Here is a 16500-nt window from a genome sequence, read left to right on the forward strand (position 1 = left end):
ATACTTTAAGTACATTTTGCTGACAATACTTATGTACTTTTACTTAAGATTTTGAATGCAGGACTTTTACTTGTAATTGAGTATTTTTTCATTGTGGTATTGCTACTTTTACTTAAGTAAAAGATTTAAGTACTTCTTCCACCACTGTCTGTTGTCAGCTAGATGATATGAAAACTCAAACAGTATATTTTTTTAAAAAAATAGTGGGATTACAGTTGTATGTGGCCAAAAATACAGTCTTTTAGATATGTTACTTATGTTATTAATTAAGGCTTGTATCATTTTTATCATTATCTTTATGGAGTACTTATATATACATATACAGTAAATACATATGTAAATATAGAGAGAGAAGATGAAACAAGAAATTTTCTACTTTAGTGTTTAAAATCAAACAAAAAGGTTGCTGAAATACTAAAATTAAAGCTATTTAAACGACAGATTCATGTTTTTTCAAGTCTGTCTTAAAATGTAAGTGATGGGGGCCAGAATCCACAGTCCTCCTTCTGTACAAAAATGCATTTAAAAGTTTATCTGAAGCTAATATGAAGCTTCAGCCATCCAAATGAGTCAAATCAAGTAGATATCTTTTAACGTTGAAGTTTTTTAATGCCAAAGTCCCTCTTTTTGTTACTATACTTCCATCGCAGCTGACAAGGGAAACACTGTCCAAGAAAACACAAAGTTGATGCTAAAAAGACTAAATGTGGCAGATATCTACTTGATATGATTAACTCAGACATCATATAAGCTTCAGATAAACTTTTAAATGCATTTTTTTGTACAAAATAACTATATTGCGGACACACTGTAGATTTGGGCCCCCATCACCTACAATGAAAGCACATTTGAAGGGGATCTTTTAACAGCCAGTATGAACAGGAGGAATGATTACAGCGAGGAAAACGTCTTTCAGTGTTCATTTGAACACCTGACTGTTGTTTTAAGACAGAAGTGAACAATTTTATGTCATCAAAGAATATGTAATACTCAAACTAAACGTTGAGCGGCAGTAGTACACAATCTGCGCTGCATCCTGCAGACGAGGCACCAGAGGAAGAAGGAGACCTAGCGGGGGTGAACTGGGAGGTGGTGTCCATCTTATTTACACCCGTGAGATCGCTAAATATTTGATCTGCCGGATTTTACAGCAACATAAAAGTTGAAAACCGGGTAAGCTGGAAGAAATGCTCACCTAACTATACTCAGACGGTTAAACGCGGTCGCTCAGACTCCCCCAGAAAGCGCCGATCTTCTTCATGAGGCCTGTTGTCTAACGATGCGCCATATTGAATTTCATTTTGGATGCTAGCCGTTAGCGGGTTGTAGCTTAGCGAGCTAACGTCGGCTACATTAACAGTTTGTCGTCTGGTATAACTGCATTATATATTTAAAGTTGGGTTTACCATGAATAATGCATGTTTTTGATGGATTCACGGTCATTTTTTGCAACGCAGCGGCAAACTTATAAAACTAACTGTTGGAAAGATAATGCTGCTAGCTAGGTAGCCTAGCCTTAATCAATTCTGACCGGTCAGTCACTAATTATTTCCTCATACAGCCAAGTTATTCGTTTGTGGAAAGGCTATTATTCTTACACGGTATCTGTTTTGGTCAATTACTTACTTATATAAGATATATTATAAATATTATGGAAGAATCTAACCAGCCGCAGGCATTAACATTGAATTTGAGACTGGAAGTTCTCAGACTTGTGTGAATATAGTGTTATTTTCTGTATTTTCATGTTTCCATCTCTCTCTTTAAAGGTCTTCAGAGATGAGTAGTTCAGAGGAAGTGTCATGGATCTCCTGGTTCTGTGGCTTGAGGGGGAATGAGTTTTTTTGTGAGGTGAGTTGCCTCATTCTCCTGTACTTTCATTTGTCTTATGTCCACAGCTGCAATGATTAGTCAACTTATTGATTAATCAATCGACAGAAAGTTAATCGTCAACTATTTTGATAATCCATTAATGGTTTTTGAGTCAGTTTTTAAGAAAGAATAGAACAAGTTTCTGTTTGCAGCTTCTTGACTATGAATATTTCCTGGTTAATTTAGTCCTCTATTACAGTAAAATGAACATATTTAGTTTGTGGACTGCTGATCAGGATAAAAGAAGACATTTGAGGAAACGCTTTGGGTTTTGGGAAACAGTGATCAACGTTTTTCACCATTTTCTGACATTTTATAGAACAAACAACTAATCTAGTAATTATGAAAATAATTGTTACTTGCAGCCTTATCTATATCTATGAATTATTCTCATCCAGTTAGAAATGTATCAGTGAAATTAAAGTAAAAGCTGGACTTTAAAAACTTCAAAACGTTCAATCCCACAGTTATGAGTCCAGCAGAATGTATTATTCTCCTTATTAGCATATTTTTCTTACTGTTATTTTTACTAAATACACCTGGACTAGTGCTGCAACTAACAGTTATTTTCATTATCACTTAATCTGTTAATTATTTTCTCAATTAATTGATTAATTTTTTTAGTCTATAAAATGTCAGAAAATGAGAAATCCCCATCACTGTTTCCCAAAGCTCAACATGACGTCCTTAAATGTCTTCTTTTGTTCTGAGCAACAGTCCACAACTCAAAGATATTTTAAGTTTATGGACTGTTTCAATATCATAGAAACGAGAAAAATATTCACATTTGAGAAGCTGGAACCAGAGAATTTGGCCTTTTTTTTTTTTTCCTTAAAGAATGACTCCAAGCGAGTAATCGATTTATCAAAATAACCGGTGCTGACTGTACACATTGTATCGCAGTCCTGCATGGGTATCTCCTGTAACTCAGATATCTCAGGTACACATCCGTTCATAAAACTGCCTACTGCAAAAAATGTTGAATGTACGAACTCACTGTAGAGTTGGAAATCTTCTTAGTTACTTATAAGCTGAGAAAAATCCACATCAGGCGGCTTTAAAGTAATAAAATACATGATTTATTCCGATAGAGAAAGGTTTCTTCCATTAAAGTTAATACAAATCATGTAAAATCAACGATGGCACATGTAAGTGAGAAAGCAGTCATGTGGCATCTTTGACTGATCTGAAAAATGTGAACCTTTCTTTTGTTATATTCCACATTAAGTTCTCACCAAATAATCCGTTTTTCCTCATCCGTCTCATTTCCCGTCTATCAGGTGGATGAAGACTATATCCAGGACAAGTTCAACCTGACGGGGCTCAATGAGCAGGTTCCTCACTACCGCCAGGCCCTAGACATGATCCTGGACCTTGAACCAGGTCTGTATGTTACATTCATGCCTCCACACTCTCAAATTTAGTTTAGCTCTGGTTACCATCCTAAATGTTGTATCAGTAGCGAGAAAAACAACCCCAAACACCAGCAGAGAAGCCTTAAGCAACTGTAAAACAAACAAACGCTGAGACTGAATGTTGATCTGCGTCTTCATGTGGAGCACAGATCAAGAGTTAAGATTAAAGGAACTGCAGGAGTCACCATTAGTGTTCCTGACTTTAACGTCTGCCATTCGGTTATTTTAAGCGCTTTTGCACATGACAACTAATAAATAAAGTTTAGGAGGGTCATGTGATTTCGGTTTAAGCCTGTTTAGCCTGCCTTGCTTGTGTGCAGGCTGCGTCTCTCTTTTCTTAGATCATTACAAACAACAGATAGCAGTGCAGGTGTGCATTTCATCTTGCAAGTCTACTTCAGGCTTCTTTAGATCTTTTGTTGTCTCTGTTTTGTGCCTTTTTTAAGGATTTATTGATGTATCACGCTTTGAAAACCATCATGTGTCCCTATTCTCTCTGTTGTGCTTCTGGTGTTCCCCCGTCCTTTTTTAAAAAATCTTTTTCATTCACTTCTTTCAACTGTCAGAAACCTCAACAATCTTCTCTGTCTTTTTTTAGACGAGGAGCTGGAGGACAATCCCAACCAGAGCGACCTGATAGAGCAGGCAGCTGAGATGCTGTACGGCCTCATCCACGCACGCTACATCCTCACTAACCGAGGCATCGCACAGATGGTAGGCGCCTTCTGTGTCAGCATAAACCCCCACCGCTGTCTGTATTAGAGAAGCTGTTTTTCCATCACCTTTTTTTTTTTTTTTTTTTTTTTCTCTTGACGAGGTGGAAAATTATTTACAGCGTGTGAGATGATGCCTGCAAGTTTGAACACGACAGTTGAATTCTGATGCAGTACAGCAGGTTTAACAGGAAGAATGGGGTCATTTAATATATTCAGTGATGGGTTACAATGTTAGATTAATGTTGGGAAATAAATAGACCTTTTATCAGCTGTCATTACAAGAGTTAAACTCATGCAAGTGGCTGCCAAGCTCAGCTTTCGGTGGCGCTTTACCTCCAAAACCTAACAGGTTTTTGTTGAATTGTTACTTTTTGGCCAAGGTGTCATTAAACAAAAGGTAGACAAACTAACAAGAACTTGCAGTATAATAAACTCAAAGGCGATATCACCGCAATAGTTAAAAAGCTTATGATGTTCAATTATTCAGTGTCACTGTGTCGGGGAGGTGGTGATTCATCTCTGTAGTTCTTGAAACCGTAATTCGTGGTGTTGTTGGATTGTTTTGCAAGATTTTTTTTCCAACCCTTAATGGTTTATATTCACATTGACTCAAAACGAACTGCAGAGAAATGATCCTTGAAATTAGAGCTGCAGTGATTAATCGATGAGTCAACGGACCTAAAACTAGTTGCCAACTCTTTGGATAATTGTAGTAAGTAATTTTTTAGGGGAAAAAATGTCCAAATTCTCAGATTCCAGCTGTTAAGTCATATATGATAGTAAAGTGAATATGAAAGATGTTGTAGGACGTCACCTCAGGCTTCAGGGAACAGTGATGTTCACAATTGTTGTACATTTTATTGACCAAACAATTAATCAGGAAAATAATTGCCAGATGAATCAATAATGGAAGCCCACCTAAAAAAGCTGAACTGTACTGTTATCAAAGTGGCCTCTATATTTCACCTCCCTCATTTAATCCTGTCACTCTCATATATTTCATCAAACTTGACTTAACACTTATGATTTATTTATTGCACGTCACATTTAATTTTTACACTTTTTATATTTCATACACTTAATTTCTTTGTCCGTCGTACAGTCTACATGTCCTTTGTACAGTTAATATTTCATATCAAGATTTGTATCCCATTTCAAAACTATTATTATTCCTGTGGAAAAGGCTCCCTAGAGTCCCTGATATAGAAATTCACTTGGCCTATTACCTGTCACTTTTTATAACTGGGACTCTTAGTTCACTGAAGCAGCTCTATGATAGTGAACAGCAGGTGTTCAACAGCGGAGTGGCTGAGACTGTTAGTTTAGTTTCTGCAGTCGAAGCTGCTTGTTGCTGTTGTGTGCAACGCCAAGACACATTCTTTGTATGCTGCATACTTGTCTATGCGATCTTTTCTGTATATACAACAGCCCCAGCTGAGAAAATGTGGTTCCTTTTGTCCTGACCTAAATTATTATCGTTATTCTCATCATCGTCATCATCATTTAATCTTAAACTCTCTTTTCTTCTTTGTAGTTGGAGAAATATCAGCAGGGAGACTTTGGCTATTGTCCCCGGGTGTATTGTGAGAATCAGCCTATGCTTCCTATTGGTGAGTAAAATTTATTATGACTATTGTAATTTATTATTTTAAACAATTTATTAGGGGTGCAAGTCTTTGGAAATCTCACAATTCGATTGAAAACCGATTCTTGATTGAATGAATAGAAAAGGGGGCACTATTTTCACTCTCTTGCTCCAGTGTACTGAGTGTCCTTTGTCCACTGAAATACAATATGAAACATAACTGGCAGAAAAGATAAACAGTCTGCAGCCTATTTATTTTAAAAAGTTAACAACATTAATTAATTTGAAAGCATCTTACAGTCTCCTACCTGTATTTAGAATAACACAGTGAGGGGGAGGCGGAGCGCTCTGCTGTGTTGTTATTAATGTCAAGTCTCCAGCAGCGGAGAGCAGCCTCTCTGCTGCACCGTCAGCTCCAGGGAAAGAGTTATTTTCTTCACCTCAGAGTTGGTTTAAGTTGTTTAAGTGCTGCAGTGTGTGTTGGTTAGCTGGACATGCTTGCAACTGCTGCATTTATGTTTAAAAAGTGTTACCTCGGATGCCACTTACTATATAGCAAGCGACAGAATAAGACAGAGAACAAGATGGTGTATATAACTGTGAAAAGTTTGTGGTTTCCATGACGATACTTATTGGTGTCACACTGTCTTTTTTTTTTTTTTTTTTTTGCTTGAGGTCTTTATTCAACACTGGAATCAGCATTTTGCATGAGGTTCAAAGAATCAAAGAGTTATTCAGGAATTTAGCTGCAGTCTGTTCTTGGCTTTGCATGTGTAAAAACATACAACAGCTCATCGCTCATCACTCTTGGCCTGATTCGAAATATTGTCTTATTTTTTTTACTTTTTTCAGTAAGGGCCATATTTCAGTATCTAGGAACGAGGACTTTTTTTTTGCAATAGCAGTGTCCCAGTGTAAGTTAGTGCTGTCTCTATTGTAGATATGATATATTGAATTACTGTCTAAGCCAGTTTCTTCCCTCCTGCTCCTCTTCCTCCACCTCCACAGGCCTGTCAGACATCCCAGGAGAGGCCATGGTGAAGCTGTACTGCCCCAAGTGCATGGACGTCTACACACCCAAGTCCTCCAGGCACCATCACACAGATGGAGCCTACTTTGGCACTGGTTTCCCCCACATGCTCTTCATGGTTCACCCTGAGTACAGGCCCAAGAGGCCCGCCAATCAGTTTGTCCCAAGGTGAGTGTAGCAGGTCGAACTTTAAAGGTGTCCAGAGAGCAGTATCACTACATTCACACTGCAGCGTTGCAATTTGAGTTTTAAAGTTGATTTATTTGCCCTGGTTACACACAAACAACAAGGAAAAAGGTATTCAGGGCAGCGCCTGAAACTATGATCCTTCATGATCATCAAAAATACATTTTAATTGTAATACCGAACAAAATAAACACCCAAATAATTCAGGTCAGAATCGTGCAACTGCACAATTTAAGGTTGTGGGTGTATCCTCGTTACGAAGCCAAAACACAACACTGCAGGCTACAAGAAGATTAAAGATGAATCCGCTCACTCTTCATGTCATAATATTGCAGAACAATCTGTATTCACGGTGTGATCCGCTCTGACAGAGATTGACATATACAGGCATGTTTGATGCTTCTGCAGTCTCAGCCAGCTAACAACGCTCCGATTGTGACATCAGCAGTATTTTTTTTTTTACTGTAAGAGACAGTTTGAAATCCATTTTGAACGAAGAAGCATTTTAAGCCATGCGGTGTCAGATTTGGATGACAGAAAAAAAATCTGAACTTAAATTCCCAGAAATTATACCACATGACAAGTAAGAGCTTAGTGATGTTTTCCCACCTGCCGACTGTGATGATTCATAACATGACAAGGAAATAGAGCTGAAAATGATGAATGGATTGTTTTTTTCAAGCAGAAATGCAAAACATTCTTTTGTTCCTGCTTCTCCTGTGTGAAGGTTTACTGCATTTCTTGATTTTTATATCAATTTAAAGTTAATGTCTTTGGGTTTTGGTCAACTGGATGGACAAAACAAGCAATTTTAAAACACGACCTTTGGCTCTGGGAAATTACAGCAGACATTTTTTTTGATTTTAAGATTTAGACATTTTACACATCGTGGAAAAACTAAAATTTAAATTAATGGAATTATTAGAGATATCACCCAGAATTAAGGAAATAATCCGCAGATTAATCTAATGAAAGTAATTATTAGTTTCAGCCTTAGGAGACCAACAGAAATATTTGTTGTTGGTTTATTGTTGATAGGAATTGCATGCTTGTCTGTATCGCAACCTATTTTTTAAATTTTTGGCTGATTACACAAACATTTAAGCTATTAAAGTCTTAATTTTGTCACATTTCTGATCACTTGAAGACACTCAAGTGTTTTGTTTTTTTGGTCATGTTTTCCCTGCATCCAATTTCATTTGGTTGTGACATCCGTTTGCAGCAGCGCATGTTTAGTTATTTGTATTTGAAGTTGCTATTTGTAGCTTTAGTTGCGAGGCATATTTTACGTCATGCTGCTGGAATGTTATTATTTCTTCAAAATGCTCAGATGTTTGTTTGCGTCTTCTTTCTCCAGGTTGTACGGGTTCAAGATCCACCCCATGGCCTACCAGCTGCAGCTGCAAGCAGCCTCCAGCTTCAAGAGCCCCGTCAAGGCCATCCGCTAGAAGACAGATGAAGAGGAAGAGGAGCATGGATTTGTAGAGAGAGAGAGAGAGAGAGAGAGAAGACAGGAAATAATTATTGTCAGATGGGGGAGAGGTCACCTGCATTTTACAAAGCTCTTCAGATGTCCCCTCCCCACCCTGAAGACTGTATTATTTTGGTTTAGTTTAGGGCAAATGAAAACAAAAGTGTAAAGATTTTTGAGTGTGAGTGAGACACAAGAACGTACAGCCATGATCTTCACCACATACACGTGCACACACACACACACAAACAAACAAACACACACACACTTGCAGTCACACACTTGGGATTCCATGCACGTACCTTACCAAACTCATCAGTGCCAAAAACAGGAGGTGAGGTAAGAGGAAGCTGAACAATACAGGGGCTCCATGCTGCTGCTTTATGAGCACACTGATAAGGAAAATTATTCTATCGTTGGGTGACACTACAGGATCTGTAGAAAGAGTTTTAATGTACGGGGCTGTTACATGAGACAGAAAGCTTAAAAAAAAGAAAGAAAAAAAAAAAGAAAGAAAAAGTGCAATGTTTGGTCAGTTTTCACCTCTGGCTCTGTGGGTTTTTTTCTGTATTTGGCACAGTTTGGTAAAGAGTGGTGGTAAACCCTCCGTCATTGGAAGCCTGCCTCCTCTCCCCGTTAGCCCCCTCCCCACCCCCCTCAACCCCCAGTGCATGTACACTCAGGCTGGCACTCGCAGAGACAGTTTGGACGGGTGTTTTTCTGTATCACTCGTTTGTAAAAAGAAGAACAAGAAGAAAAAAAAAAAATTTGGTTGCTGTTTCTGTCTGATGTTTTGTGGTGTTGTTGCTGTTTTCACGCAGCGCAAAGCATTCTGTTAAATTTGCCTTAAGATGCAGCGAAAACACCCAGATGGTGTGATTGTTCTTAGAAGAGTCTTTATTTCCTCTGCTGTTAAAGGACGTGTAATAGAAATAGATCAAACTAACATGAACTTCTGAACTGTTCAGACAATTTGTAATCAAGCCTGTGTCATTTCTCCAGCTGTCTGTGCGCGTGTCAAACAACTGTCTTTATTGGTACCCAAGTGAGAATATAACTTGTGCTACGTTTTTTTTTTTCCCGCGAGACCCCTCTGCAGCAGCAGCCCACCCACCCCCACACCACCACCACCACCACCACCACCACCTTCCCCTCATTGCTCCATCTCCCGTAAAGAAATAGTTTTTGGAAATGCGTTTACTTCCTGGCAGAGAGTTAAAGAAAAAGATTGATACCACTCATTTTTGTGACGTAAATATGAAGCGACTGCTAGCAGCCAGTTAGCTTAGCATAAAGACCGGAAACAGGAGGGAAACATAGCCTGGCTCTGTTCACAGGTAACAAAATCCGCTTAACAGCACCTCCAGAGTTCACTAATGAACATGTTTCGTCTTGTTTGTTTAATCCATACAAAAACAGACGTATAAAAACAAGTTGCGGTGTTACAGGGGACTTCAGGAAGTTATTTTGTCCGAGCCAAGAGATAGTTTGGCACATAAACCCCTGAAACACTGCAACTTCAGCTCTTGTACAGATTAAACAGAAGAGGTGTAATGTGTTGATTAGAGGTGCCGGTAGATTGACTCTCGTTACCTTTGGACTAGAGCTGCAACGATTAATCAAGTGATTGAGAGGAAATTAATCTACAACTATTTTGATGATCGATTAATCATTTTGTCATTTTTTTTCTAAGAAAAAAATATGCAAAAAACACTCTGGTTCCAGCTTCTTTAAATTGGAATACTTACTGGTTTCTCAAAACATTTTAGGTTGTAGCTTGGGAGACAGTGATCAACATTTTCCACCATTTTCTGACATTTTATAGATCAAACGATGGATTAATCGATAATGAAAATAATCGTCAGTTGCAGCCCTATTTTGGACAGAGCGACAGTCTTTATGCTAAGCTAAACTAAACTGTCTTCTGATCCTAGCCTTTATATTTAGCGTACAAACACGAGCATGTTTTTAATCTTCTCATCTAACTCTTAAGCGTATTTCCCAAAACGTGGAACTATTTGTTTAAAGATCAAGGAGGAGACTCAGAGAAAGAGGAATTTAGACAATCTGAATCCTTTGGCTCACTCCACCACTGCACTGATTCTACTGGTGTCTCTCCACCGCACAGTCTCATTATTTATGTTCAGGTTTAGAGACAAACAGACCACCAGCCGCTTTTTTTTTTTTTTTTTTTTTTTTGTTTCTGAAACATCGGGGCAGATACACACATACACACTGCCCTCCCTTCACTCCCTCTCCTGTCTACTTTTGAGTTTGTGTGATTGGAATAGGTTTTTTTTTTCGTTTTTTGGATTTCATGATACAAGAGAATCGGTATTTATGTGTCCAGATTTTAACTAATGTTTGTCCATGTCGTTGTCGTTGTCTTTCTGCTACTGTGGAAGGGTGAGCAGGATTCAGAATTCTCAATAAACTTCTATTTTCTTTTCATACTTCTTTTGTCTTTTATTTCTCTGTAATGCTGCTGTTCTGCCCTCCTACCACACAGTGTCAGTAGAGAGCTTCTTACTTATGAAAAGCTTCATTTGTCTACATTTCTAAATATTTCTGAGGCACAACTTACTACTAAATTCAAATCTTAAACATGAAAAGATAACATTACACAAACGTCATTGCATTCTTTGTTGTGTGTATGTTTTCGAGCTTGAAGGAAGATTTCCTGTGGTGACAGGAGGGAGAGAAATGGTCGTCTTGCTTCTGGGTGTGGCTGCAGTGGCATTTCACATGATTCTGAGTAACAACATTGGTGGGCAAGCACCCACAAACACACGAAAACAAATACACACCATAGAAAAGCACAGGCAAGATCACAAGATCTCAGTCAGGCTTTTGCACTTATCTTTTAATTCACTTTTGATATATGGAGGAGGGGGGGAAAAAAGTAATAAGTGAGCAAAATGCATCTTTATTTTCAAAATATGCAGGAAATGAGCGGGCTGCCCTCCTTAGAAACATACAAAACACCTTGAGACGAACTGTTATGGCTTCTTTATGTGTGACTCATAAAAACTGTTTTTCCCTCTTTGCTGCTGTCTTTGGCAAAAAAGTGACTGGCAGGGCTGAGTTGTCTTCATGTGGCCTTACCAAGTCAATTTTTCCAGAGTGCTCCCTCTGGAAGGAGAAGAGGAGAAGGAGGAGGTTCCTTCATGACTCAGGATAACCTCAAACCACAACTCGGGGACCAGCCCTTCTCCTCTTCTTCTTTTGGGAACAAATTTTGTGATGAGGAATCCCCTGTTTTTTTTTTATACGAGAGTCTCCTAAAGTTTAGATTTTGTAGGAGAGCCGATTTTCCTCTGATGGTGATGTTCTGAAGAATAATGAGAGGTGTGTGTGTGTGTGTGTTTGATTTCACATTTCCACAAAAATGTGGCAATTAAGCAGCTCTGAGTTATAATTTGTCAGTTCAGCTGCTCATAGTGTAGTCATGTGAAATGTTCAGCCTCTCTTTTGCCACACCCAGAGGCAATATTGCAGCACTTTCCTCTCAAAGATTTTTTTATTTTTTGCCTTTGCAATAGATACAACTATTAAGGAGCTCTGCCAACCACAAGCTGAGAAAACACATAAACACTCCAAAAATACAGTGGTGCTTGAAAGTTTGTGAACCCGATTTCTGTATAATATTACCTAGAACTAGATAAAGGGAATCCAATTAAAACAAATGAGACAAAAACATTAAACTTCATTTATCTATTGAGGAAAATGATCTAATCTTACATATTTATATGAAGTGAGTATGTGACCCCATTTTGCAGCAATACCTTCAACCAAACATTTCCAGTAGCTGTTTATCAGCCCTGCACATCAGCTTGGAGGAATTTTAGCTCATTGCTCCTTACAGAACAGTCTCAATTCGGGGATGTTGGTGCACTTCCTGTATGAATTGCCCACTTAAGGTCCTTCCACAGCATTTTTTTTGGATCAAGGTCAGGATTTTGACTCAGCCATTCCAAAACATTAATTTTCTTCTGCTCTAAACATTCTTTGGTAGAGCGACTTGTGTGTTTAGGGTCGTTGTCTTACTGCATGACCCACTTTCTGTTGAGCTTCAGCTCACAGACTGATACCAAGATATTTTCCTGTGGAATTCGCTGGTATATCTCAGAACTCATAGCTCCATCAATGATTGCTAGCTGTCCTGGTCCAGAGGCAGCAAAGGCTACAGTCGAATAGTCTTTTTTGCTTAGGAAGGTTCCTATAGTGAACTGACCCAGAAGTATCTAAGTGGCAGCCATGATAAGAGTTGGTTGAATTCTTTAAATGCTACAGAAAGGTGCTTCAATGCTTCCTTTCTAATCTCTTTTAGCATAGGGTACATGTAACCATCCTTTATGAAAGGAGAGGAGATAATTCCATCCCACAGTTCCTTGCAGCAGCAACATTTAAAGCTACCAAGCGACGCACCATTCACAAACTCAAACGATCAAACCCGAAGAGGAAGAACACAGAAGGCGGTAGTCAAAGCTCATGTCTTTGGACAGCTTTAAATAGATCTGCGCAATAGGGACATGGTAAATAAATAACTAGTGTGCTGCGTTATCGTTGTGTGAGGCAAAACAACAGCTATATTCTGTGTAGAAACACATTAGTTATGCACGAACATGCTTTGAAAGTATATTCAAATGAAGCATGCCCTGTGGTCTGTCCAAAACACATATCAGCATCCACGTACCATTCGCTGTAAGATGAGCCACACAGCAGCAGCAAGCTCCATGTCTCCCATTTTGCTGTATAATTCTGATACTCCTGAGCTGCCCTTTTATAGGCTACAAATTGAAGATGGGCTCGTTGGGATATATACTACTCAGCTAGGTAGATGAGTCATTGGCCAATCGTTGAGTGCAGTAATGTTGGGCCCTTGATTATCTGAGAGTAATATCTTTGGGGAATCAACTATTTTGTCACATCTGCAACCTGTATCAACCAATAACAACTTCAAAGCACAATCAAGTCAACATTTCAAGGTGTTTACTGAGTTGTGTGGTGGTTCTTAAGCTATTATACCAGATCATAATCAGCACATTGACCAAAACACAGACATCTGTCTTTCAAAACAAAAGGGGATATGAGACAGTTTTAGTCAGATGATGTTTTTAATTCATCATGTTTGAAACTTAAGGATGATAATATGTACAGTAGTAGATTTGTATACATTTAACATTTATTTTCATGCAATAATTGGGATTCAGGAGGGTTGAGAATGAGCAAGCGTTCTCAATGTGACAATTTCGTTTCAGTTTTGTGGCTAATAGCCTATATTTCTATATTTAATTCAATTCTGACCTTGGTGATGAAGTCATTTTTTTCACTGTGTTGTCCGTGTTTATATAGCCTGCATGAAACAACATGGTAAGAACGCATGGGGCAAAGTATCTAAGATGCATAGCCCAGTGTAAGTGCAGCTTCTCTTAGCACTGTGGTTGTCTTTTCCTAAGTCCTCATGAATTCTCCTTAACATCTTTCCTTGACCTTGTGACATTTTCCATTGAGGTGAAGGAAAAGTGGATAGGACGTACTTTTCGCAGTCCATGACACCATATTTCACAGATGGGATAGGGTTCTCATGCTGGAATGCAGTATTTGCTCATCACCAAACACGATACTTCTCATTCAGCGGAAAAATTCAATTTTGGTCTCATCCATCCACAGAACATTTTCCCGATCGCCTTTTTGCTTATCCACATGGTCTTGAGCAAATCGTAGATGGGCAGCAATGTTCTTTTTGGAGAGAAGTGGCTTTTCTCCTTGCACCTCTTCCATGCACACCATTGATGTTCAATGTTCTCCTGATGGTGGATTCATGAACATTGACTGTAGCCACTGCAAGAGAGGCCTTTAGTTTCCTAGACATTACACTGGGGTCCCTTGTGGCCTCCCAGACTATTACACGCACTGCTCTTGGTGTGATCTTTGTTGGCCGACCACTCTTGGGGAGGGTAACACTGGTTCTGGATGTCCTCATTTGTACACAATCTGCCAGACAGTCGACTTGTGGAGTCCAAACTCTTTAGAAATGGTTTTGTAACCTTTTCCAGTCTGGTGAGTATCAGCAACTTTCCTTCTAAGGTCCTCAGAAATATCCTTTGTTTGAGCAATGACACACTTCCACAAACCTGTGTTGTGAAGCTCAAACTTTGATAGAGAAAACCCTGCTTTCTCTTCTTTACATAAGGTAGGGCCTCCCAGACTCACACCTGCTTGTCATCCCATTGATTGACTCTAATTTCCCTTTCAAATGAGTTGTTAATCCTTCACATACTTTTGTCACGTACAAATATGTAACATTGGATCATTATATAAATGAATGAACAAGTGTAAGGTTTTTGTCTCATTTCTTTGACTGATGTTAAACTTTATGTAGTTTTAGGACTTGCATGGAAATCTGATCATGTTTTAGGTCATATTTATGCAAAAAATAGAGCAAATTCTAAAGGGTTTGCAAACTTTCAAGCACCACTGTATGTATTAATGATAGTAAATCTGCCTTTTTGAGGTTTTGCTCTTCACAAGTGATGTTTCAATGTGCAAGACTTATAAATTCAGTTAGAAATTCATCAAACTTGACAACCTCTTGAGTTTTAATGTTTAAACTCCCTTCTTTGTTCCCTCTTTTCTCACAATTTGGACTTTGCCGTTGACTTAACTGTCATTGCTGTGAGTGTTGGAATAAGGATTAGTTTGGCAGCTCTGTTCTCCCACACGCCCTCTTTCCAAGTGACGAGTTGAGAAACACCGAGGATCTGTGTACAAAAAACAATAGTGGCATTTCACCAGGGGCCGCGAGCAGCCTCCCTCTCAGCAAAATATTTCGAAACGATGACTTCTGAAGATGCCGTTTCATAACTTTCCCCCTCTCCAGCAGGAAATCATGTGCCCCCTTTTTTAAAGTCACACGCAGAGATAATTATTAAAAAAGGCTCACACAGAGACAACAAACGCCTTCCATTGTGACTTATGTGGACAAACAACTGTGAACATCTTGGTAATAGCCTCACCCGTGACTCCACTTGTCAGTCATTGACTAGATCCTTTTTCTTCCTCTCTTTCCAAGGATCTGTGCAAACACTTGGAGACAAACAGAGGTGGAGAAAAACGCTCAAGGACACACACACACGGGCGAGACCAGACTTGCTTATGTGAATAATTCAACTCATCGATAGTCGCTCTTTGAGTTAAGGCTCAGTGTGCTCAGGCTGCTTCATCGTTGAGTCCCATTTATCAATCTCAGAGTGAGAGTTCACCTCCTCAGTTTGGTCTTAAAACACATCTGTATTAATTTGGATAATGGACTCTTCTGGCAACAAGCTGATGTTTTACTCACTAAGCTGTTCCAACATGTTGCTATCAGGTCAGACCGGCTTCAGGGAGACACACAGTGCTCGCATCAGTGATAAAATCTGTAATAAAATGTGTGGTAAACATGTCACTCTCTGTTTTGAGCTTGACCCACATTGGATTTTATCTTGTTTTAACATTTTTATCCATGAGATTACATGTGGGACTGTGTTGTCCCATTTAGATGCAGAAACATTGGACTATCAGTGTTTTCTGCAAGAATAACAGACTTCTGGAGTAACTCAAGGAACTGCAGCACATACAGCGTTTTTAAAATCAGACTCAATGTGATAAAACCATCAGATCACACTTAAATGATTGAGTTTTATACTGGTCTGATTGTATAGTTGGTTTAAGATTGTTAGAACAAAGTGTTGTGAAATATTTCTCACAGCCTTTTTTTCATTGCAACTTTACTTTGTACTAAAGCTTTTTCATCATTTTATAGTTCTAATTTGTCGGGATTAGTCGAGTACAAATTAGCTTTTGAGCTAGCCCTGGCATAAATGAAAAACATACAGTATTTCACTTCTCAATAGGGCTGCAACTTATGATTGTTTTCATTACTAATTGATCTGCAGATTTTTTTTCAAATATTTTTAATTGTCTAATCATTTGGACTAAAAAAATGTCATAAAATTGTGGAAATGGACCTTTATGAGATCCTAAAGCCCAATGTGAAGTCTTCAAATTGATTTTTTTTTTTTGACAGACCAAAGATATTCAGCTTATCATCATATAAGACAAAGGAATGCAGAAAATTCTCACATTTCAGAAGACATTTTTGCTTGAAAAATAACTAAAGATGAATCAAATATCAAATCGATCCACAAATCGATTACTTGGTTAGAGTTGATTAACTTAGC

At 38.6% G+C, this 16500-nt stretch overlaps 1 protein-coding gene across 1 annotated transcript; it reads left to right on the forward strand.

Annotated features, from left to right (window-relative positions):
* Nucleotides 1–1017: 1017 nt before the first annotated feature.
* csnk2b (casein kinase 2, beta polypeptide) lies at nt 1018–10728 on the forward strand. Its single transcript, XM_067612585.1, has 7 exons — nt 1018–1173; nt 1770–1851; nt 3153–3255; nt 3886–4001; nt 5538–5613; nt 6597–6786; nt 8162–10728. Exons 2-7 carry the CDS (start codon nt 1780–1782, stop codon nt 8250–8252), a joined length of 648 nt encoding a protein of 215 aa, XP_067468686.1. The 5' UTR covers nt 1018–1173; nt 1770–1779; the 3' UTR covers nt 8253–10728.
* Nucleotides 10729–16500: the final 5772 nt, after the last annotated feature.

Source organism: Thunnus thynnus, chromosome 15 (assembly GCF_963924715.1).
Source record: "Thunnus thynnus chromosome 15, fThuThy2.1, whole genome shotgun sequence".
NCBI lineage: Eukaryota > Metazoa > Chordata > Actinopteri > Scombriformes > Scombridae > Thunnus > Thunnus thynnus.

Bases quoted from the DNA above. Each gene is read 5' to 3' on its own strand.
- csnk2b (XM_067612585.1), top strand. From the start codon at position 1,780: ATGAGTAGTTCAGAGGAAGTGTCATGGATCTCCTGGTTCTGTGGCTTG. The intron at 1,852-3,152 runs GTGAGTTGCCTC...CCCGTCTATCAG, and splicing joins GGAATGAGTTTTTTTGTGAG to GTGGATGAAGACTATATCCA. The intron at 5,614-6,596 runs GTGAGTAAAATT...CCACCTCCACAG, and splicing joins TCAGCCTATGCTTCCTATTG to GCCTGTCAGACATCCCAGGA.